Below are 25,382 nucleotides of genomic sequence, written 5' to 3'. Positions count from 1 at the left end.
AGAATCTAGTGAGATGGCGGGTAGAAGTTGCCCTTAGACACAGCTTCAGGTTCAGTTTATATCTTCCCCAAAATCCTAAACTTAAATATCGGGTGGAGAGGCAAAACTGACCTAAGATCAGTGTCTATGGGTAATTTCATCCTACTTCATACCTTGGCACTTTATCTGTCCACTTGGATTTGAAGTGCTTGCGTTAGTGTAAAGCTTGCACCACTACTGTTAGAGTAAAGATTGTAGGATGGATAAGATCTAAAAGTCCGTATGTACTTCCAGTCAGTTTCAGGCGGCTGATTTGGGTCATTTTCATAATGCACAAAGCAGGGAAAAACTAACTGAAACAGGGAGTGAGTACCCAGACTGGTCCAATAAGACATGCTCATTTTGGTTGTCTGTTTGAAAATGTTTTCCATTGTGTTCCCTAATGAACGATGCTGTTGTCTGTATTCCGTTGTAGAGGCTGATAGAGGAAGAGAACATGCTGGCTCCGTCCCTGCAGCAGTTCTCTCTGCGGGCTGAGATGCTGCCCTCCTACGTCCCCATCCGCGTGGCTGAGAAGATCCTCTTTGTGGGGGAGTCCGTCCAGATGTTTGAGAACCACAACCACAGCCCGTCCAGAGCTGGTGAGAACCTGGTCCACACATGTACCTTTGTTATTAGCTGTAGCTACGTTTCACGTTGACTTGTTAATGATTTAGCTACAGTAGGGAAACAGTAGAGGGAGGAGAAAGGGGGCGTTTTCTGTCTTTTCACCCTCACTCAGGTAAGCACCATTAGTATTATTGCTGATTTTGGCATCTATTTGATTTGCTTTGGTTGCTACGCTTCTCTAAACTTCAACAACAAAAAAATCACCAAACTATCTCGCCGAGCACTACTTCAATGTAACATATTGCGACAATATCACTTCAGGAGATCCACGTTTAACTTGGAATGAAAGATTTTGGAACATTTGATGCATCATGTTTTCCTCCCTCTGTGTGTGTTTGTGTCCAGGCTCTATACTGAAGCACCAGGAGGACATGTTTGCAACAGAGCTGCACCGTCTCAAACAGCAGCCCCTCTTCAGCCTAGTGGACTTTGAGAACCTCATAGACGGCATCCGCAGCACCGTGGCAGAGGTGGGCTTCGGCACTTCAACATATCTGAGGAAATGTCAGATATGTGTTTGTAACGTCTGCTGCAACTTCCCACTATCAGCTGGACAAAAAGGTCCTGTTCTATTCAGTTGATATTAGGGCCATATTCATCTCAATAACTCCATACATTAGTCGTCGGTATGTGAATCCAATCAACAGTTGGTGAATGAATGTATCCTTCTATTTGCAGCACCTGTGGACATTAATGGTGGAGGAATCTGATCTCCTGGGGCAACTGAAGGTTTGTATTTGGACTATCTAGCTGTGACAGTTTACAGTTGATTTCAGATTGTTAGTGGTCATGTTTGAGCTCGACTACATTGCTGTCAGACTGCTGAGAATCACTTATCTACAAATCCCCTTGCATCTCAAATAACTACTCCTTATGTGATCAAGATGAGTGATTCTGTGCCTCGCCTTGTTAAAGCTGACCCCTCAAATACGCCCGTTTCTCTTTCCCTGTAGATCATAAAGGACTTTTACCTGTTGGGCCGTGGCGAGCTGTACCAGGTGTTCATTGACCACGCTCAGCACATGCTCAAGACCCCGCCCACGGCTGTCACTGAACACGGTATGTTTACAGATCCAGGATCAGTTTACTCTAACAGACATCTAAACTTGATAGAGCATTCTACCTCCTAAGGGCCTACTTCATCTTATGGAAAATTCCCCCTTTATTGAATCACAAACCATGGTCCTGTTGAAATACTTAAACATGCAGTTTAAACTGGATCCTAACTTCCTCCCTTTCTTGAAGTGATCACTGATCTAACACTGTGGCTAGGTCAAAGTAGGGGTTCCAGTAAATATCTTTCACCAACCCAGTCATTTCTGATTGTTATTATTCCAAGGAATGAAGGAAGGAAGGAAGGATGCCGTACAGAAGAATATGAACAGGTTCATGTGTATTGCAGTCATTCTTTGGATCTAACAGTGGCTGTTTTCTCCACCCCTTCTTCCACAGATGTAAATGTGGCCTTTCAGCAGGCTGCCCACAAGGTGTTGTTGGACGACGACAACCTCCTGCCTCTCCTGCACCTCACCATCGACTACCAGGGGAAGGAGAGCAAAGGTTTGTTCCTCAGAGTGGCTTTTCATTGGAGCAGAAACCCTCTACTAGGACTCTAGGAGATCTAACTGTATGTTTAACTAGAGCTGCTTAGAGTTCTCTCTTCACTCCCTACTAGACCTGGATCTCCCTGTTTATTTGAGTATTTGTTTTTGAAATACTTATTTTTATTGTATTTTATAATACATGCCAATACATTAAGTGTATTTCCAAATGCATTCCAATATTCAGCTAGTTGTATTTTCAAAGAAAAATGTACTTTGAAATATCTTTTGAAAGTAATTGAAATACCCTAAATAGTATTTGAACACAGGTCTGCTCCCTACTACCTCATGGCCCTAACTTACTCTTCCATATTTGCAGATCTGTAATATGGCGGAAGGTCCACCATGACACTTCTTATACCATTCAGATCTGTAAACATGGAAAGGTCAGGGCCAAGGGGAAGGGGTAAGGAAATATTGGGACTGGCGGCTGTGTGCTCCAGTATATTTTCTTGTAACCAGTTGCTGCCATCTGGTGGCTAACTGTAAGACAGTCTATGCATGCCTGTCTTGGTCATCTCTCCCTCATCTCTCCTGCTATAACCTGGGAACACCAGATGAGAGAAGGCAATCTGATGGATGTGTACTGGGAAGTCACCTGGTATCTTTTTAAAAGCAGACGAGAAAAGAAGGCTGTTGAACTTGGCACCCATATCCACATAATAGTGCACTATTCTTCAAAAAGTTCTGGTCACAAGTAGTGCACTTCATAGGGAATAGGGTGCTATTTGTGATGGTCCATTCTTCTATGTCTTCTACCCAGTGTGTGCCATCTTGTGAACAATGTGATGGAGTGGATCAGAGGATGTGGAGAGAGGAATGGAGTGTGTGTTATTTGGCTGAATAACAAAAAAAATGTAAAAAAAATTATAAATACATTTTTTAAAATGTAGGATCGTTGTCCTTCTCTCCCAATTGCGCTCCGGTACTGTTCAACCACGACCTCAGGCCATGCTCTCCACCATTTTGAATTTCCTTCATCACCATTCTTTTATTAAGGTCTGTTCTGTGGTATTTATTTAGCCTACCCCACCACTAATGCGCAGAGATGTTGAGATGAGTCGACCAAGAAATCTGTCACAGGCTGTATAATTGATGACAAGACAACCAATGGGGCCATGCAGCAGCACCAGAGACGTTTTGGTTTCTATATAGGCTATTGTTAAAAAATAGTCTAAGTTTGTAACATTACTAAAGTTGTCTATCAAGTGTAAAATTTGAGTTCAACAGAACCAGTTACAACTGACGTATCTGATCATCAATCGATTAGAGAAAAAGCTACTTGTTTTTAACACAGTGGCCACAACCTATCACCTAGGTAGGTGCTTGTTTAGTAGCCTATGTTGAACCTTCTTATGACAGCCTACTTCAAAAACAAATGGTACATAGTCACAAAAGTATATCAAATCAAATTTCAAATCAAATTTATTTATATAGCCCTTCGTACATCAGCTGATATCTCAAAGTGCTGTACAGAAACCCAGCCTAAAACCCCAAACAGCAAGCAATGCAGGTGGAGAAGCACGGTGGCTAGGAAAAACTCCCTAGAAAGGCCAATACCTAGGAAGAAACCTAGAGAGGAACCAGGCTATGTGGGGTGGCCAGTCCTCTTCTGGCTGTGCCGGGTGGAGATTATAACAGAACATGGTCAAGATGTTCAATGTTCATAAATGACCAGCATGGTCGAATAATAATAATAAGGCAGAACAGTTGAAACTAGAGCAGCAGCACAGTCAGGTGGAAGTTGAAACTGGAGCAGCAGCATGGCCAGGTAGACTGGGGACAGCAAGGAGTCATCATGTCAGGTAGTCCTGGGGCATGGTCCTAGGGCTCAGGTCAGTTGAAACTGGAACAGCAGCATGGCCAGGTGGACTGGGGACAGCAAGGAGTCATCATGTCAGGTAGTCCTGGGGCATGGTCCTAGGGCTCAGGTCCTCCGAGAGAGAGAAAGAAAGAGAGAAGGAGAGAATTAGAGAACGCACACTTAGATTCACACAGGACACCGAATAGGACAGGAGAAGTACTCCAGATATAACAAACTGACCCCAGCCCCCCGACACATAAACTACTGCAGCATAAATACTGGAGGCTGAGACAGGAGGGGTCAGGAGACACTGTGGCCCCATCCGAGGACACCCCCGGACAGGGCCAAACAGGAAGGATATAACCCCACCCACTTTGCCAAAGCACAGCCCCCACACCACTAGAGGGATATCTTCAACCACCAACTTACCATCCTGAGACAAGGCTGAGTATAGCCCACAAAGATCTCCGCCACGGCACAACCCAAGGGGTGTTTGGGGTGTTTGTTAAATTCTTTTTAACCAAAAAATGAATGGGGTGAATTTGGAGCAGCAGTTTTATTTGTTTGTTCCTGTGAGCGTTTTAAAAATATTTTTTTAGCAGAGCAGGAGGAAGGATGTTGAGCGGCAGAGTGGTTAACTAAGACTGTTCCATGAGTGAGATTTCAAACCGCTCAACTCTCCTGACATACTCTGGTGTGGAGCCATCCTGTGGCTAACGGTATGATTGTGTTCTCAGATGCCACAGGGACCAGGGAAGGGGCCACTCCCCCACAGGAGTCCTCCCCCAGGGAGGTGCCCCCTACGGGCTGGGCTGCTCTGGGCTTGGCCTACAAGGTCCAGTGGCCCCTGCACATCCTCTTCACCCCTGCCGTTCTGGAGAAGTGAGTATTGTACAGCAGGCAACGTCTGCCTCCCAAATGGTCCCTTATTCCCTATATAGTGCACTACTTTTGACCAGGGCCCAATGTGATCGCTGCAGGACCCGTAACAGTGGAGAAGTTTAGCCTCGTGCTTCAATGCTCTTAGTAGTTGTGGAAATCGACACAATATTGCTTTTTACTTTGTGCATTGCTGACTCTACCTTTAACATGATATCCATTAGCAAATGTTTGTGCAAACAGACAATGGAATATTTTAACATTACACTCCCAGTTTATTAGGTACACCACCCCTTTCACGAAAATGGATCTCCCTACAGACAGAGAGTCTATGGCTTGCTATATAATTTTTATTTGACCTTTATTTAACCAGGCAAGTCAGTTAAGAACAAATTCTTATTTTCAATGATGACCTGGGAACAGTGGGTTAACTGCCTGTTCAGGGGCAGAACGACAGATTTGAACTCACAACCTTCCGGTTACTAGTCCAACACTCTAACCACTAGGTTACCCTGCCGCCCCAGGTAGACAGGCATTGAGGCATTCAGTTACTGTTCGGTTGAACGTGAGAATGGGCAAAATGACTGACCTAAGTGACTGGTATGATCGTTGCTGCCAGGCGTCCCGGATCCAGTATCTCACAAACGGCTGCCCTCCTGGGCTTTTCACGCATAATAGTGTCTAGGGTTTACAGAGAATGGTGTGACAAACAAAAAACCATCCAGTCAGCGTCAGTCCTGCGGGCAAAAAACGCTCGTTGATGAGAGGTTGAAGGAGAATGGTAAGAATCATGCAATCTAACAGTTGGGCCACAAACAGGCAAATAACGGCGCAGTACAACAGTGGTCTGCAGTACGGCTTTTCGCAATGCAGAACTCGCCAACCTTTGTCACAGATGGGCTATTGCATCAGACGACCACACTGGGTTCCACTCCTAACAGGTACAAACAAGAAGAAGTGGCTCCAGTGGGCAGGCCATCACCAACACTGGACAACTGAGGAGTGGAAAAACATTGCCTGGTCCGACGAATCCGTGTCCTGTTGCATCATGTTGATGGCAGATGTAGGATGAGTCCATGGAACCCATCCTGCCTGGTGTCAATGGTACAGTCCGATGGATGCTGGTAGACCATAGCCAATCTGCAGCAACTGTGTGGTGCCATCATGTCAGCATGGAACCCATCCTGCCTGGTGTCAATGGTACAGTCCGATGGATGCTGGTAGACCATAGCCAATCTGCAGTAACTGTGTGGTGCCATCATGTCAGCATGGAACCCATCCTGCCTGGTGTCAATGGTACAGTCCGATGGATGCTGGTAGACCATAGCCAATCTGCAGTAACTGTGTGGTGCCATCATGTCAGCATGGAACCCATCCTGCCTGGTGTCAATGGCACAGTCCGATGGATGCTGGTAGACCATAGCCAATCTGCAGCAACTGTGTGGTGCCATCATGTCAGCATGGAACAACATCCCTGTGGAACATTTCCGGCTTGTAGAATCTATTCCCCAAAGAATTCAGGCTCATAACTCATCTTGGAAAACATAATGATTTATTATTTAAATATTGAAAGAGCTGGGGCTACGGAGAGAAACAAAACGGTGCTGTTACAGGCCATGTGGTAAACAACAGTGCACTGTGGATGGAGGTGTGAGCATGCGGGTCTGGACAGAGGAGATGTAGTCATTGATTGTGTGCATCTGTAAGTTGTTGTTTCTTAGGTCTGTATTTGGTTATTAACTAAAAAAGTGAATCCGGGCTGTTCTGGAGGCAAAGGGGTGTCTGACCCAGTACTAGATGGTTATACCTAATACACTTGTCAGTGAGTGTATATAACCACTGGAGGCAAAGGGGTGTCTGACCCAGTACTAGATGGGTATACCTAATACACTTGTCAGTGAGTGTATATAACCACTGGAGGCAAAGGGGTGTCTGACCCAGTACTAGATGGGTATACCTAATACACTGGTCAGTGAGTGTATATAACCACTGGAGGCAAAGGAGTGTCTGACCCAGTACTAGATGGGTATACCTAATACACTGGTCAGTGAATGTATATAACCACTGGAGGCAAAGGGGTGTCTGACCCAGTACTAGATGGGTATACCTAATACACTGGACAGTGAGTGTATATAACCACTGGAGGCAAAGGGGTGTCTGACCCAGTACTAGATGGGTATACCTAATACACTGGTCAGTGAGTGTATATAACCACTGGAGGCAAAGGGGTGTCTGACCCAGTACTAGATGGGTATATCTAATACACTGGTCAGTGAGTGTGTATAACCACTGGAGGCAAAGGGGTGTCTGACCCAGTACTAGATGGGTATACCTAATACACTGGACAGTGAGTGCATGTAACCACTGGAGGCAAAGGGGTGTCTGACCCAGTACTAGATGGGTATACCTAATACACTCGTCAGTGAGTGTATATAACTACTGTAGGCAAAGGGGTGTCTGACCCAGTACTAGATGGGTATACCTAATACAATGGTCAGTGAGTGTATATAACCATTGTTTGTACCGTCATGTTTTCGTATTGCATTCCTCACAAGTTCTCTGTTCATATTTGGGGCGGCAGGTAGCCTAGTGGTTAGAGCGTTGGACTAGTAACCGAAAGGTTGCAAGTTCAAATCCCCGAGCTGACAAGGTACAAGTCTGTTCTGCCCATGAACAGGCAGTTATCCCATTGTTCCTAGGCCGTCATTGAAGTTAGAATTTGTTCTTAACTGACTTGTCTAGTTAAATAAAGATTAAAAAATATATATAGAACTTGTTTTTATTTTCCTTATGATCAGTTGTGTCCGATTCAGTTTAGACTTAGCTAGTCTTCCTGAAACTGACACTATCGTCATGGCATAATCACGACCGTGTCCTGTCCCCCAGGTAAAATGTAATATTCACGACCGTGTCCTGTCCCCCAGGTATAATGTAATATCCCTGACTCTGTCCTGTCCCCCAGGTAAAATGTAATATTCACGACCGTGTCCTGTCCCCCAGGTATAATGTAATATCCCTGACTCTGTCCTGTCCCCCAGGTATAATGTAATATCCCTGACTCTGTCCTGTCTCCCAGGTATAATGTAATATCCCTGACTCTGTCCTGTCTCCCAGGTATAATGTAATATCCCTGACTCTGTCCTGTCTCCCAGGTATAATGTAATATCCCTGACTCTGTCCTGTCTCCCAGGTATAATGTAATATCCCTGACTCTGTCCTGACTCTGTCCTGTCTCCCAGGTATAATGTGATATCCCTGACTCTGTCCTGTCTCCCAGGTATAATGTAATATCCCTGACTCTGTCCTGTCTCCCAGGTATAATGTGATATCCCTGACTCTGTCCTGTCTCCCAGGTATAATGTGATATCCCTGACTCTGTCCTGTCTCCCAGGTATAATGTGATATCCCTGACTCTGTCCTGTCTCCCAGGTATAATGTGATATCCCTGACTCTGTCCTGTCTCCCAGGTATAATGTAATATCCCTGAGTCTGTCCTGTCTCCCAGGTATAATGTAATATCCCTGACTCTGTCCTGTCTCCCAGGTATAATGTAATATCCCTGACTCTGTCCTGTCTCCCAGGTATAATGTAATATCCCTGACTCTGTCCTGTCTCCCAGGTATAATGTAATATCCCTGACTCTGTCCTGTCTCCCAGGTATAATGTAATATTTCGTTACTTGCTGAGTGTGCGTCGGGTGCAGTCTGAGCTGCAGCACTGCTGGGCTCTACAGATGCAGAGGAAACACCTCAAATCCAACCAGACAGACGCTGTCAAGTGGAGGCTACGTAACCACATGGCTTTCCTGGTGGACAACCTGCAGTACTACCTACAGGTGATTATATCTCCAGGAAGACACTGTCACAGTAGTGTGTGCATACGTTTTCATACTTGTCCCCCGTGGGAATCGAACCCTTGCTTTCCAAGTGCCATGCTCTACCAACTGAGCCACACGGAACCACAACCACGTGTCATCTGTACATCCAAAGACTAAGTACTGTACAGTGCATCTGGTCTGTTTTTAAGAATAGAGAGCAGTAGTAAAGACAAGACTGTATAGTTTTTTTACCTGTTCATATTCAGCTTTGGGAGGAAATTTGAGAGGCTCAATGCACCATACTCAGTTTACCATGGCCATATTAATGCAAACAAGCATTCCTTTCTTTGTTCTACAACTACAATGCACATTTGTTTTTGCTCCTCTTTCAAAACTGGTCCCATATCTGTATAGCCAGCTCAAAGGAAGTCATAGGAGTTGGCAAGACAACACATCTATTCCTATGACCAGGCTATGAATGACCTTGTTGTTGGTGCCATATTTCTAACATGGCTGTGCTGCTCCTCCTCTCTCCTCCCTCCTCTCTCAGGTGGACGTGCTGGAGTCTCAGTTCTCTCAGCTGCTGCAGCAGATCAACTCCACCAGAGACTTTGAGAGCATCCGGCTGGCCCACGACCACTTCCTTAGCAACCTGCTAGCACAGTCCTTCATCCTGCTCAAGCCGGTTAGCGTCTCAATTTATTAGCATTTGACGTGAATACAATGTGGCAGTAATTTAAGGCCACTTCAACGACTTCTTTACTGCAGTCACGTTATGCAGATGATCAGATTGCCATGTCACTTTGATATGGTTCCTGACAAGGTAACCACTTACCAGCCAATGGCACAACGCGACTGAAATGAAGACAACCTTGAACGTGTTACTGCGCGTTGAGTGCTAATCATGGATAACAACACTATCAAATTAGGATTCAGCCTTGAATGACCACTTAGCTATGGTTTCCCATTCATTTTTGAATTTTGTCCAATGTCTTCTCTCCTATCCCAGGTGTTCCACTGTCTGAATGAGATCCTGGAGCTGTGTCATAACTTCTGCTCATTGGTCAGCCAGAACGTGGCTCCGCTGGATGAGAGAGGAACAGCCCAACTGGACATCTTGGTCAAGGTAAGGCTGTCTGCTAGAACTGCTAACAATAACCTTTCACCCATTGTCACGCCTATATTACTATATTATAGTAATTGCTTGTAATCTTTGGTGCTAAATGGCCAATGCAAACAATGAAGTACTTCATCTGTAATTTCAGGGTTTCAGTCGTCAGTCCTTCCTGCTCTTCAAGATCCTGTCAGGTGTCAGAAACCACCAGATCAACTCTGACCTGGCTCAGCTGCTGCTCAGGCTGGACTACAACAAGTACTACACCCAGTCAGGAGGCACCCTGGGCAGGTAGGGACCTGACATGACACTACACTACACCCTGGGCAGGTAGGGACCTGACATGACACTACACTACACCCTGGGCAGGTAGGGACATGACATGACACTACACTGCACCCTGGGCAGGTAGGGACATGACATGACACTACACTGCACCCTGGGCAGGTAGGGACCTGACATGACACTACACTGCACCCTGGGCAGGTAGGGACCTGACATGACACTACACTGCACCCTGGGCAGGTAGGGACCTGACATGACACTACACTGCACCCTGGGCAGGTAGGGACCTGACATGACACTACACTCTACCCTGGGCAGGTAGGGACCTGACATGACACTACACCCTGGGCAGGTAGGGACCAGACATGACACTACACCCTGGGCAGGTAGGGACCAGACATGACACTACACCCTGGGCAGGTAGGGACCTGACATGACACTACACCCTGGGCAGGTAGGGACCTGACATGACACTGCACCCTGGGCAGGTAGGGACCAGACATGACACTGCACCCTGGGCAGATAGGGACCTGACATGACATGACACTACACCCTGGGCAGGTAGGGACCTGACATGACACTACACTCTACGCTGGGCAGGTAGGGACCTGACATGACACTACACCCTGGGCAGGTAGGGACCTGACATGACACTACACCCTGGGCAGGTAGGGACCAGACATGACACTACACCCTGGGCAGGTAGGGACCTGACATGACACTGCACCCTGGGCAGGTAGGGACATGACACTACACTACACCCTGGGCAGGTAGGGACCAGACATGACACTACACCCTGGGCAGGTAGGGACATGACACTACACTACACCCTGGGCAGGTAGGGACATGACACTACACTACACCCTGGGCAGGTAGGGACCTGACATGACACTGCACCCTGGGCAGATGGGGACCTGACATGACACTACACTACACTACACACTGGGCAGGTAGGGACATGACACTACACTACACCCTGGGCAGGTAGGGACCTGACACTACACCCTGGGCAGATAGGGACCTGACATGACACTACACCCTGGGCAGGTAGGGACCTGACATGACACTACACCCTGGGCAGGTAGGGACCTGACATGACACTACACCCTGGGCAGGTAGGGATCTGACATGACACTACACTACACCCTGGGCAGGTAGGGATCTGACATGACACTACACTACACCCTGGGCAGGTAGGGACCAGACATGACACTGCACCCTGGGCAGATAGGGACCAGACATGACACTGCACCCTGGGCAGATAGGGACCTGACATGACACTACACTACACTACACACTGGGCAGGTAGGGACATGACATGACACTACACTGCACCCTGGGCAGGTAGGGACATGACATGACACTACACTGCACCCTGGGCAGGTAGGGACCTGACATGACACTACACTGCACCCTGGGCAGGTAGGGACCTGACATGACACTACACTGCACCCTGGGCAGGTAGGGACCTGACATGACACTACACTGCACCCTGGGCAGGTAGGGACCTGACATGACACTACACTCTACCCTGGGCAGGTAGGGACCTGACATGACACTACACCCTGGGCAGGTAGGGACCAGACATGACACTACACCCTGGGCAGGTAGGGACCAGACATGACACTACACCCTGGGCAGGTAGGGACCAGACATGACACTACACCCTGGGCAGGTAGGGACCTGACATGACACTGCACCCTGGGCAGGTAGGGACCAGACATGACACTGCACCCTGGGCAGATAGGGACCTGACATGACATGACACTACACCCTGGGCAGGTAGGGACCAGACATGACACTACACTGCACCCTGGGCAGGTAGGGACCTGACATGACACTACACTGCACCCTGGGCAGGTAGGGACCTGACATGACACTACACCCTGGGCAGGTAGGGACCTGACATGACACTACACTCTACGCTGGGCAGGTAGGGACCTGACATGACACTACACCCTGGGCAGGTAGGGACCTGACATGACACTACACCCTGGGTAGGTAGGGACCAGACATGACACTACACCCTGGGCAGGTAGGGACCTGACATGACACTACACCCTGGGCAGGTAGGGACCTGACATGACACTACACCCTGGGCAGGTAGGGACCTGACATGACACTACACCCTGGGCAGGTAGGGACCTGACATGACACTGCACTCCACCCTGGGCAGGTAGGGACCTGACATGATGCGATCAGCTCCCCCTCTACCAATCCTAACCAATCGTGGGGAACAGAGCCGGTCCCGTCCTCCCTGGGGCCCTAAGCAAAATTCTGCTAAGCGCCCCTCCTACCTGACCTGTAAACCATTTGCCATTGTCACACCTGACACCCCAGTGTTCCCACTACAATCCTCCCTCCTTTAAAACAGTTTGCTCCATCTGTCAGTCTAAGAATAAGTAGACCTATACAGAACAGAATGAGGTATAAACAAACAATATTTAATGAATATAATTTCTATAGAATCTTAAGATAATTGAATATTAACATAAATAAGACATTGTAGAAAATAATCCAATATAACAGTGAGCTTTGTCTCTGCTGCCTGGTAATTAGTCCAGTCCTCACATGTAGCTTTGTCTATACAATGTAAACATGAGCCTATAGGCTATGGCTGCAGCTATGTGTCTCAAAATAGTCCAATAAAACCTATACAGCTGTGTGATTAGCTTTGGTTCCCTCTACAGCCTGGGCATGTTCAGCATCAGCATGGACACCAGTCTATCTGGACTGTCTGGAAGAAATGGAGAAAGTATGTCACATAGTTATGTAAGCAGTCATTTACACACATGCACTTCTGCCATACAATCTTACAATGTTACTAAGTGTCCAAACATTTGAATTCAAATCTTACCATCAAAATATTCCTCTTCTGCTCATCCTTGATGCAAAGTCATCAAAGGACATGTGTTTCCCCACGTCATGATGTATGCTCATGATGGCCAGACCACCCAAACCTTCCTGTGACATGAAGACCTCAGGTAGCTTTTGATGAGCTTTTATTTTGAAAAGCTCCTCTCTGCCGATTCTACTGTTACTGGTAGGGTGACTGCAGTACTTAGGGCCGTCCAGAGGTTAGGATAGAGTTCCTCCAGGTTGTTCTCACAGAGAAAGGAAAGGCAGTCATCTGATGGCAGATCAGGTACATTCTGAATCTCATGTGGCAGATCCATTCCACTGATGTCACAGACATCTCTGAAGGTTAGAGAGTTTAACTTCCATGCACTGAGCCTTAAGATTCACTGGACATGTGAGAGGCAGTACTGAAGTTCAGCAATACTCCATATTTGGTTTTCACCTGGTTGAGTGTTTCAAATCTCTCATCCGTGGATGTCACAGCAGAGTCGATCACAATGTTGAAGTAGTTGACTTCAAGGTTTTTCAGTGCGTCAGTCACTGGTTCATCAGGAGCCTCGTAGCTGAAATACCTCTTGCTGTTTCTGTCTCTTCTCTTTCAGAAAAGCCTCCACATTAATTTCTTCACAAATGCTGTTGTCTGGGCCTCAGAGAATCCAGTTTCCCGGTGTGAAGTGAGGGAGGCCTCTGCATTTGAGATTAAATTCACGGCGATATCCAACTGCATTGAGGTGGATTGGAGGAGCTTGTTCACCTTGTTTGTCATTGTCAGTATCTTACACCTTACGACACATCAAATCAAGAAGTGGTAGGACACAACTTCCTCTGCAAGTGCTTGTGCCTCCACTTTGGCCGCAGGATCGTTGATCGTCTGTCTGGCTTCCAGTAATGCCTCCCAAACCTCAGAAGCCTGATACCTGATGGCATGAACACTTTGGAGCCTACTCTCCCATCTTGTGAAGCCTGATACCTGATTGCATGAACACTTTGGAGCCTACTCTCCCATCTTGTGAAGCCTGATACCTGATTGCATGAACACTTTGGAGCCTACTCTCCCATCTTGTGAAGCCTGATACCTGATTGCATGAACACTTTGGAGCCTACTCTCCCATCTTGTGAAGCCTGATACCTGATTGCATGAACACTTTGGAGCCTACTCTCCCATCTTGTGAAGCCTGATACCTGATTGCATGAACACTTTGGAGCCTACTCTCCCATCTTGTGAAGCCTGATACCTGATTGCATGAACACTTTGGAGCCTACTCTCCCATCTTGTGAAGCCTGATACCTGATTGCATGAACACTTTGGAGCCTACTCTCCCATCTTGTGAAGCCTGATACCTGATTGCATGAACACTTTGGAGCCTACTCTCCCATCTTGTGAAGCCTGATACCTGATTGCATGAACACTTTGGAGCCTACTCTCCCATCTTGTGAAGCCTGATACCTGATTGCATGAACACTTTGGAGCCTACTCTCCCATCTTGTGAAGCCTGATACCTGATTGCATGAACACTTTGGAGCCTACTCTCCCATCTTGTGAAGCCTGATACCTGATTGCATGAACACTTTGGAGCCTACTCTCCCATCTTGTGAAGCCTGATACCTGATTGCATGAACACTTTGGAGCCTACTCTCCCATCTTGTGGCACTCGGTTATGTTCATGTGTTTCTTCAAAACACTCCATCTTTGTGTGCCAGCTGAAAATAAGGTGAAGAGCTTTTGCACATGCCCAAATGTTTAGAGTAGGTGCGCCACATGGGATGAACACGACTCTGGGATTTTTTTGGAGCAGTCTAGCTTTACTCCTTGGTGCTTGCCCTTCATGTTGCCCCCATTATCATAAGCTTGCCCTCTGCAATCTTCAAATGGAATCTTCAGCTCGTTCAGCTTATCTAAGATGACAGTGGACACCAGTCCAGATAGACTGGTGTCCATGCTGATGCTGAAAATGCCCAGGCTGTAGAGGGAACCAAAGTTAATCACACAGCTGTATTCAAGCCTGTTGTAACCTCAACATTCACAAAGCCAAGGAAGTGCTCCTTGATCTCTGGCTTTCCCTTAAAGCCACGCTTCTCAGAATAATGGACATTTGTTCCTGGTGACTAATGTTAGGTTCAAGATAATGGAGAAGTACTTTGTCTTTTACTTGAGTCATCATTGCTTCTAGAATCTTGTCACTCACAATCTGTATCAGCTCATTCTGTGTGCGCTTCCCAAGGTAATGAACATGTCTCTCCATCTTTAATTTTGCTGAGATGGATTTTCCATAACGGGGTCAAATTTTGCCAGTAATTCAACCTCTTTTCGGAAGTTTCCATTCTGGTTGGAAGAGTTTGTCTGATGAACCACAGAATGCTAGGTTTCTTTCAGCAAGAGACTGGGTGATACTTATTAAACGTGTAAAGACATCTCGCCATCTCTTTCTTTCAGCCTCAAATTGTCATTTGTATCTGGTCAAGAGTCTGTCCCCGACTTAGGCGCAGATCAAGTTCTCTCCACTTAATCATATTGTTTGTGTTCAGGACGACTCTCATGGTGTTTCAGAATGGCGTTGATATTTGACCAGTCATTCATGCCTTCCTTTATTATTTTGTAGTCTTTAGTAAAAAAGAGCTTACAGCAAAAACAATGCAGTGTTTTTGGTTATGAAAGCCAGCTCCTGGTAATCTTTTCCCCAATTAGCCAGCTCCTGGTAATCTTTTCCCCAATTAGCCAGCTCCCGGTAATCTTTTCCCCAATTAGCCAGCTCCTGGTAATCTTTTCCCCAATTAGCCAGCTCCTGGTAATCTTTTCCCCAATTAGCCAGCTCCCGGTAATCTTTTCCCCAATTAGCCAGCTCCCGGTAATCTTTTCCCCAATTAGCCAGCTCCCGGTAATCTTTTCCCCAATTAGCCAGCTCCCGGTAATCTTTTCCCCAATTAGCCAGCTCCCGGTAATCTTTTCCCCAATTGGCCAGCTCCCGGGAATCTTTTCCCCAATTGGCCAGCTCCCGGGAATCTTTTCCCCAATTAGCCAGCTCCCGGGAATCTTTTCCCCAATTAGCCAGCTCCCGGGAATCTTTTCCCCAATTAGCCAGCTCCCGGGAATCTTTTCCCCAATTAGCCAGCTCCCGGGAATCTTTTCCCCAATTAGCCAGCTCCCGGGAATTTTTTCCCCATTTAGCCAGCTCCCGGTCATCTTTTCCCCAATTAGCCAGCTCCTGGTCATCTTTTCCCCAATTAGCCAGCTCCTGGTCATCTTTTCCCCAATTAGCCAGCTGTCTCTGTAATAAGCCTGATGGAAACCTCTTCTAGACTTGTCTTTAGGTTAAAAAAAATCCAGTCCTAGTTTGAATGGACCTCAGCGCACCAACTCAGTCCTCATAAAGTCTGTTAAGACTGGGGGCCAATCTGCTGGGTCATTTGGTTGAGCAGCAACTGTTCTATTAGGGTCTGAGCTGCTTGTATCTGATGCTGGCTGTACACCTCTGGTTGTGCTAGTACTGGCTGAGGCTGTACTTCACCTGGGTCTGTGTTAGTGCTTGTCGAAGACTGCTGTATTGGGTCTGTGTTAGTGCTTGCTGAAGACTGCTGTATTGGGTCTGTGTTAGTACTTGTCGAAGACGGCAGTACCGGGTCTAGTTCTGGCTGAGGCTGGATGTGGATCAACTGAGTCTGTGCTTGTACTGACTGATGATCCAGCATCTCCACTACTGACAAACTGAAGCATAGCACCTGTAAATTATAGATGAATACTATTCATTTGATCCTCTGCATCAGGCCCATTCAAACTGGCTTCCCCAGATTTCCTTTTATACATTTTCAAATAGAAAATACTATTTATACTATGGCTTGGCTGAATTATTATTATTACTGAGAGATGTGCATCCATATTGCCCAGTATGCCCAGCTAATCAACTTTTAAATTCAATATATACATCAATAGTCAATTTATTGCTTTCCATCTTGCATTAGTCCAGAGTTGTAACTAAACCTTGACTGAGAGACTAGATAATCATTGTCTTGTTTTAAAATTGTGTGCCTATGAGGAGTGCAGAGGTTGCTGCTGGAAAGCGCGAGTTTCATTTCGTGCACATCTTTTCTGCGCTGCAGTTTATAAACACTGTTGCCCTTTGTATTTCACTCTCACATTTGTCAAGCACAAAGTCACAGAACACAGCCCTGGAAGTGTCTGGCAAGCAACAGACAGACCAGGAGATGCACTGCCCAGCAAGACCGACTACAGAGAGATGCACTGCAAGCTAGTACATCAACTTAACATTACTGTTATTTGCTGACATCAAACAAGTTTACCTGTTTGCTGATCCCGCAATTCACTCTCATGGTGTTTTCTCCTTTCGTGACCAGAAGGATAGTTCCACTTCATCCTCTCATCGAAGTTGTAAACATTGACACCCGCTTTGACACGAGGGGAGGCAGGGCCCTACGCATCTTGCGTAGTGAGCGTATAGGGCTGCTCGGCTCTGGTGGGGAAAATGCAAAACTGACCCAAGATCAGCGTCTAGGGGGAACTTAACCCTACACACCCCTCAACACTGATACCTGTATTTTGCCTTCATTTGCAGTTTCTGATTGGGAGAGAAAATGGAGGATGATTTCCAGATGAGGTCTTGAGTAACAAGCGTTCCAGACCATTTATCTTCAAGTCGGATGGAAGGACTTGAAAATCAGTATGTTGTTGCATAACCCCATTGTGTCCTGAAACCTCTTCGTTTCAATTGTTATTCTGTATGGTTCCTCTAGCCTGGTCCCAGATCTGTTTGCTCTGTATGAGTTGGCTATACAGCACAAACCGATTTGAGAACAGGCTGTGTTACTTACCCTATTGTATAAATTGTAAATACTGTATCATTAATGTGTGCGCCTTTTCATGAAGAAACAGACAAATAAACCATCATTAAAATGAAAGTCAGTTTATTATTCCATAAAAACAGACAGGTTAAAACTATATACAGTAGCATGCAATAGAACTGACAATACATTTAACGTGGTTGACGGTGTGTATGTAGGTACAAGTTGCTCCTAAGCACTGACACAGGGTCATATCACCCCTCATAATGGTTATGATTGCGAGTTGGGAAACTGATCCCAGATCTGAGGATAAGGGCATCTTCTACCTACAATAAACCTTTGTGTGCGAAGGGAGGCTTGGATTAGGATGAGGGTGGGGATGTGTAGTCATGATGATATTGGGGGTTGCTATGGTAACCCAGGCGCTCCCCACAGATCAGACTGTGGATTAGCCACTCGGGCGACACTATGGGTATGTCCTGTGATGTCACACTCTTCAGAACCAATGGAGGACAGGTGCGGTCTGTGACCACCACATCAAACTTGCCCACAGGAATGTCTGTTGACGCAAACATAAAACGCATTATGAAAGCAGACATCCAGAACATGCATTTGTCTCTACTCAAGGCTCATCTTTTTGGCTTTTACTCTAGAATGTTACCTAGTGATCATCTTGAACTACTTGTTGCGTAGGCATCAAGATTAGAAACATTAGCTTGACAATAATTTAACACAGGAGAACAGAAAGTGGAAAAGGTGGATTGAACCAGTGACCTTCAGGGCTAATAAGTGTTAGGGGTGTTACCATACAGACACACCAACATGTTTGTTTTGATCATTTTCAAGCAGTGCTGGGACAGGAGAGCATGTATTGTACTGTACGTACCAGAGCTGTCCTTTTCTGCTTGATGCTGTCTCACAGAGGAAGCTCCACTCATCATCAGCAGCTCAGACCACAGCTCCGCCGGCTCCTCAAATACCAACAGGACCCGCAGGGCCTTAAACGGGCTGCAGCGCGGATGCCTGATCAAAATAAACAAAAGCACTCAATGCATTCCCCTCAGCACCAGGACCATATTCATTCTTGAAGTGTTTTGTTCACTTTGAATGCATGACTCTATAGCCACCGTGGTTATTTGTTTTGACCTGCTGGTCATCTAGGAACAGTTGAACACATCTGGCACAAGTACTCTTAAAATCCACCTGGTACATCCAGAGGACTGGCCATCCCTCAGAGCCTGTTCCTGCCTTTCCAGGGAGTTTTTCCTAGCCACTGTGCTTATGCATTGCTTGCTCTAAGGGGTTTTAGGCTGGGTATCTGTAAAGCACTTTGTGACAACTGCTATTGTTAAAAGGGTTTTATAAAATGTGTTTGATTGATAGACTGGATGCCATTATAATAGTAGACTACCAGTGTTTACATTTGTATCACTTGAGAGAGCCAACTTAATGTGCCTGCATTATTCCTATATGATAGGGACAGGTGTAGTCTGACAATTTTTGGATATAAACAACTACAATCCCCACCATTCCACTATGCGCTCGTCAGGGCCCACTCCTGCGGGCAGCAGGTAGTTCCTGTAGTTGAGCAGCTTGCCCTCCTTGCAACAGTCCCTCACCCAGATGTGAGACACACACGGCACGCCACTGGCCACACACAGCAGGTACTTCCTGGTTCGGCTATGCTGGTCGGTGATCAGCAGGCTCTGATAGGCCGCCTTGCACTGCGGCGGGAGGGAATCACAAGAGAGGACACTTCACGATGGGCAATATTAGAAATTGAATATGTAGAAGCTAAAGCTAAACATTGCATTCTTTTAGTGGAGCAATTGAGGGAAGAATGCTGAAATGGAACTTGAACCAGGGACCCTTTGTTTACAGAGCAAGTGCACTACCTCCTGTGACATATACAGTTGAAGTCAGAAGTTTACATACACCTTAGCCAAATACATTTAACTCAGTTTTTCACAATTCCTGACATTTAATCCTAGTAAAAAGTATCTGTCTTAGGTCAGTTAGGATCAACACTTCATTTTAAGAATGTGAAATGTCAGAATAATAGTAGAGTGATTTATTTCAGCTTTTATTTGATCACTTTCCCAGTAGGTCAGAAGTTTACATACACTCAATTAGTATTTGGTAGCATTGCCTTTAAATAGTTTAACTTGGGTCAAATGTTTCGGGTAGCCTTCCACAAGCTTCCCACAATAAGTTGGGTGAATGTTGGCCCAATCCTCCTGACAGAGCTGGTGTAACTGAGTCAGGTTTGTAGGCCTCCTTGCTCCCACGCGCTTTTTCAGTTCTGCCCACAAATGTTCTATGGGATTGAGGTCAGGGCTTTGTGATAGCCACTCCAATACCTTGACTTTGTTGTCCTTAAGCCATTTTGTCACAACTTTGGAAGTATGGACAATGACCCCAAGCATTTGGAAGACCCATTTGAGACCAAGCTTTAACTTCCTGACTGATGTCTTGAGATGTTGCTTCAATACATCCACATAATTTCCCTGCCTCATGATGCCATCTATTTTGTGAAGTGCACCAGTCCCTCCTGCAGCAAAGCACCCCCAACACGATGCTGCCACCCTCGTGCTTCACGGTTGGGATGGTGTTCTTTGGCTTGCAAGCATCCTCCTTTTTCCTCCTAACATAACGATGGTCATTATGGCCAAAGAGTTCTATTTTTGTTTCATCAGACCAGAGGACATTTCTTCAAAAAGTATGATCTTTGTCCCCATATGCAGTTGCAAACCGTAGTCTGGCTTTTTTATGGCAGTTTTGGAGCAGTGGCTTCTTCCTTGCTGAGTGGCTTTTCAGGTCATGTCGATATAGGACTCGTTTTATTGTGGATATACTTTTGTCCCTGTTTCCTCCAGCATCTTCACAAGGTCCTTGTGAAGGGATTGATTTGCACTTTTCATCTCTAGAAGACAGAACACGTCTCCTTCTTGAGCAGTATGACTGCTGCGTTGTCCCATGGTGTTCGTTCAGATGAAAGTGGTACCTTCAGGCATTTGGAAATTGCTCCCAAGGATGAACCAGATTTGTGGAGGTCTACAATTTTTCTTCTGAGGTCTTGGGTAATTTCTTGTGATTTCCCCATGATGTCAAGCAAAGAGGCACTGAGTTTGAAGGTAGGCCTTGAAATACATCCACAGGTACACCTCCAATTGACTCAAATTATGTCAATTAGCCTATCAGAAGCTTCTAAAGAGATGACATAATTTTCTGGAATTTTCCAAGCTGTTTAAATCCACAGTCAACTTAGTGTAGGTAAACTTCTGACCCACTGAAATTGTGATACAGTGAATTATAAGTGAAATAATTAGTCTGTAAACAATTGTTGGGAAAATGACTTGTGTCACGCACAAAGTAGATGTCCTAACCGACTTGCCAAAACTATAGTTTAACAAGAAATTTGTGGAGTGGTTGAAAAACAAGTTTATGACTAACCTAAGTGTAGGCTTCATCATAGACTTCCAACTTCAACTGTAGGTGCAGAGGATGTAGTGTGCCTACATACAGTAATGCTTCTCTCCATATTCCATGAGAACTGACATGGCTGTAGAAGTGTGCTCATAGAAATAGAATTGCAGTGAAATGAGAGGCTTTGTCCCTTCTAGTAATTCTCTCTCTATGGGTGTTCCATGTCACCTGTTCCTCGTTGAAGTCGTTGAGGATGAAGCCCGCTCCGGCCTCCAGCTGGGTCTCAGTGTAGCGTTTGTGATAGGGGGCCGTCTGCACATACTCTATTGGAGGGAAAGGACAACATAAAACATGTTAACATACACAATCAGAGAGATCTTTAGCTGTCATTTAGATAAACAAAAAAGGATGTCGGTGTGTCTTAAATGAATTAAATACATTTCATTGAGGCTGCACAGACCACTGTGGAAGACCTTTGCCTAAAACTAACCAGATTCCTGGGCAGAATCTTATTTTTCCACACACTCAGTAATTGTTTTCTTGCAAGTTTCCCAGTGACATCAATTATTAACACCAAAGTCTCAAAGTTAGGATTCCGCCGATTTATGAATATCTGTCAAACTTTAATATTGGAATGAACATCAAATTAGAGACCCCATAATAATTAAAATATAAATGTGGGTCTCCCCCAAAAGGTCAAAGATTTCAATGTTGTGCACCCCCAAAAGACAATGTATAATTTGAACACTGGAATGAACTATCCCTTTAAGGGGTGTTCCACAGTCTGGGAATACACAAGGGTCCCATCCAGAAACAACCCCTGGACCCTATGCTTTATGCATGTGGAGATCTGACTGGATTTGAGAGGTGTTCGCAATTTGATAGTACTATAGCTCCACCCTGTCCTCTGATAGGCCAGATGGAGTTTCACCATATTGCTTATACCAATCAAATCCTCTCCCATCTCCACAAGGGCGTAGGGTTTAGGGGTAGATTTGGGATTGGGCCATAGCCTTCTCACCCTCCTCGCCATCGCTGATTGTCTGGTTGGTCTGGCGGTCGCTCTCTGATGATGCGGTCAGCATGAAGGCAAAGCCCAGGAAGAGAGATGCACTCTGGGGCAGCGGGCCGTGAGTCTCCGCCAGGTCACTATGGTCCCAGGGCAGGTCGGTGCCACTGCCTGAGGTGTTACACACACCAACCCGCTGGCCTGTGGAGAGAAATGAATGGATGGACACATACAGACGCCCAATCAGAGACACATACACAGAGAGAGAGAAATAAAAGAGAAATAGAGAGAAGGCAGAAATTAGAAACCATCAATGAAACAGCTGGAATTGTGTATTTCAAGAGAGAAAAGGTCTATGAAGAAAAAGAGCTTTATAACAGACTGAGGAAGAACACGAACACCACCAGTGCAGTAAAACATGAGCTTCAGCTCTTCAAACACCACCAGTGCAGTAAAACATGAGCTTCAGCTCTTCAAACACCACCAGTGCAGTAAAACATGAGCTTCAGCTCTTCAAACACCACCAGTGCAGTAAAACATGAGCTTCAGCTCTTCAAACACCACCAGTGCAGTAAAACATGAGCTTCAGCTCTTCAAACAACTAAAGGAAAAGAGGTTTGACTTAACACTTCTCCAATGTCATGAAACATTGTCTGCCGTCACTCAAAACAAGTTTTTGGGATCCGTGCGCGGTTCAAAGGAGTGAAAGGTTTACGGAAAGACACCCCTCTAAGCAAATATTCAGTGGATAATATAAAAACACACCTTTACCTGTTTCCTTTACACATGTGGACCAACACCAAGTCTAGTAGTTATTCACATACCAACTCAGCCTAAGGTCCTCTGTCGCTCCGTTGGTAAAGCATGGCACTTACAACGCCAGGATAGTGGTTTCAATTCCCAGGACCACCCATTTTAAAGAAAACATTTTTTTATTTGACCTTTAACTAGGAAAGTCAGTTAAGAACAAATTCTTATTTTCAATGACAGCCTAGGAACAGTGGGTTAACTGCCTTGTTCTTGGGCAGAACGACAGATTTTTTACCTTGTCAGCTCAGGGATTCGATCTTGCAACCTTTCGGTTACTAGTCCAACACTCTACCACCAGGCTACCTGCCACCTCGTACATAAAATGTATGCAGTATGCACGCATGACTAAGTGGCTTTGGATAAAAGCGTCTACTAAATGGCATATATTATTATATTATAAGGAGAGGGTGGTGGTTGCAGTGCACTGTGGTAGTCAAAAATGTCTGTGGATCTGAATACAAACTCAAAGGCTTTATGGTTATATACTGTAATCTCTATAGAGAGCTGGCAATACTAAGAATACTCTTTACAGAAAATCATTTCAAATATCCAAATCTTTATTTTTAAAAATTGTGTTAAAAAAACATTACATTTTCAATACGTGCCCTGCTCTTATAGTTCATAATTACATTCATAAAAACTACCAATACTGACTAAAACCAAATGTATTAATAAATAGTTAAAATGTACATTGCAGCAGTCTAAAAATTCTGCACCCCACTGAGACCAATTATGTTAATAAATATAGAAATACATTTCTAGAATGTATAAAATGCCTCCACCTATCCAACCATCACCAAGGGCTCTCAGTCCACTGTTCTGGGGTCAGGTCTGTATGGTTTGCTCAGTGATCTATGCTCCGAGGTTGAGGTTAGGGCTGTGGCTTAGTGTTACTGAGGTTGAGGTTAGGGCTGTGGCTTAGTGTTAAATAGACTGGGGTTGGAGGTGGGCATTTTAGGTTTGGGTTGACATTTAAGTTTAACCTAAATGTTAGAGGTTACAGTTGAGAGTTTAGGCTTGGACACAGAGGTTAGGTGTAGGGTCAGGGTTAAGGTATGGTGTCAAGTTTAGGGTGACTTGGTCTCCGTACCGGCTCTGGCTCCCCCTCTGCGGCCTCGCTTAGCCGGGGTCCTGTCCCTGTCCTCAGAGCTGATCAGCTTCCTCTTCCCAGAGGGGCCAGGGGTGAGGGGGCTGGCCCCCCCTGTGATCCCCCTGCGTCTCCTCTTCCCCTCCACCAGGTTATCTGTGGAAGACAGCGCCATAGAATGTACTCATTATATCTCTACTTCAATCTGTGGGGGTGGGCACAGCAATGTCACACGTCATCACACTTGACACGGAAATGACACTAACATTTAACCCCACTTCTGTTTGATGAAACACTCAGCAGATTCTTCCTGTATGAAGGAATCACTGTTTTCACAGAGACTTGGGAGTCTTTATCAAGCTATGTGAAACGTAGAGATGACTCAACTCAAACTTAAGAGGAGTAATGTAATATATTTCCTTATTGGGCAGTGCTCACATTATACCATTTTAACATTATCATGCCAACTCAACCTGTACTGTTTTTATTTAACCGGTAAGTTGACTGAGAACACATTCTCATTTACAGCAACGACCTGGGTAATAGTTACAGGGGAGAGAAGTGGAGATGAATGAGCCAATTGGAAGCTGGGGATGATTAGGTGGTCATGATGGTATGGGAATTGGGAATTTAGCCAGGACACCAGGGTTAACACCCCTACTCTTATAATAAGTGCCAAGGGATCTTTTAGTGACCAGAGACAGGACACTCGTTTAACGTCCCATCCGAAAGACTGCACCCTACACAGGGCAATGTCCCCAATCACTGCCCTGGGGCATTGGGATATTTTTTATTATTTTTTTAGACCAGAGAAAAGAGTACCTCCTACTGGCCCTCTTACACCACTTCGTCGCATCTGGTCTCCCATCCAGGGACCACCCAGGACCACCCTGCTTAGCTTCAGAAGCAAGCCAGCAGTGGGATGCCTGGGTGGTATGCTACTGTGCTAGGTCCAATCATTTAGTTTTCACACTGTCCTTTCCAGAAGAGTTCCAGCAACTATTGTGTTAGCGTAACCAGGCCAGTGCAGTACATCTCGGCTCAGTGTGGAAAGGGTACTTGTGGTTCTTTGCCAGGGCACGGCTATATGGTTCTCACTTAGTCAATCCTCAAAGCTTTGTGGTTGTCTACCCAGGCTGATATCAGAGGCCTTGGCCAGGGGTGTGAGGGCTCGTAGGGTCCCAGGCCGTACTGTTCTCTCAGCCTGTTGCCTTGCTCCATGGTCAGGATGACAGAACTGCGGCTGTAC

The 25,382-nt window shown here is 45.8% G+C and overlaps 2 protein-coding genes across 4 annotated transcripts in view; one reads left to right on the top strand and one right to left on the bottom strand.

Moving 5' to 3' along the window:
* Positions 1 to 17,918, top strand: part of LOC109877632 (gamma-tubulin complex component 4) — a 23,767-nt gene extending 5,849 nt beyond the window's left edge. For all 3 annotated transcript variants that reach the window (XM_031818971.1, XM_031818969.1, XM_031818970.1), the window contains 11 exons: positions 455 to 620; positions 994 to 1,118; positions 1,327 to 1,377; positions 1,602 to 1,707; positions 2,101 to 2,208; positions 4,791 to 4,935; positions 8,590 to 8,767; positions 9,300 to 9,434; positions 9,759 to 9,875; positions 10,015 to 10,154; positions 17,576 to 17,918. In XM_031818971.1, the coding sequence (XP_031674831.1) occupies positions 455 to 620; positions 994 to 1,118; positions 1,327 to 1,377; positions 1,602 to 1,707; positions 2,101 to 2,208; positions 4,791 to 4,935; positions 8,590 to 8,767; positions 9,300 to 9,434; positions 9,759 to 9,875; positions 10,015 to 10,154; positions 17,576 to 17,582 (1,278 nt within the window). In that variant the 3' untranslated portion in view covers positions 17,583 to 17,918. The remainder of the gene's footprint in view (positions 1 to 454; positions 621 to 993; positions 1,119 to 1,326; positions 1,378 to 1,601; positions 1,708 to 2,100; positions 2,209 to 4,790; positions 4,936 to 8,589; positions 8,768 to 9,299; positions 9,435 to 9,758; positions 9,876 to 10,014; positions 10,155 to 17,575) is intronic.
* On the bottom strand, positions 17,908 to 25,382 carry LOC116367800 (TP53-binding protein 1-like; the record flags this gene model as incomplete). The annotated part of the gene is made up of 7 exons (XM_031818973.1): positions 17,908 to 18,360; positions 18,688 to 18,824; positions 19,329 to 19,525; positions 21,456 to 21,550; positions 22,249 to 22,437; positions 24,137 to 24,289; positions 25,265 to 25,382. Coding segments are annotated over 7 exons (1,086 nt in total), but the record flags the coding sequence as incomplete, so codon positions are not given.

The sequence above is a fragment of the Oncorhynchus kisutch genome, unplaced genomic scaffold (genome assembly GCF_002021735.2).
Source record: "Oncorhynchus kisutch isolate 150728-3 unplaced genomic scaffold, Okis_V2 scaffold1757, whole genome shotgun sequence".
NCBI classification, from domain to species: domain Eukaryota; kingdom Metazoa; phylum Chordata; class Actinopteri; order Salmoniformes; family Salmonidae; genus Oncorhynchus; species Oncorhynchus kisutch.
This window is presented reverse-complemented; position numbering and strand designations above follow the sequence as displayed.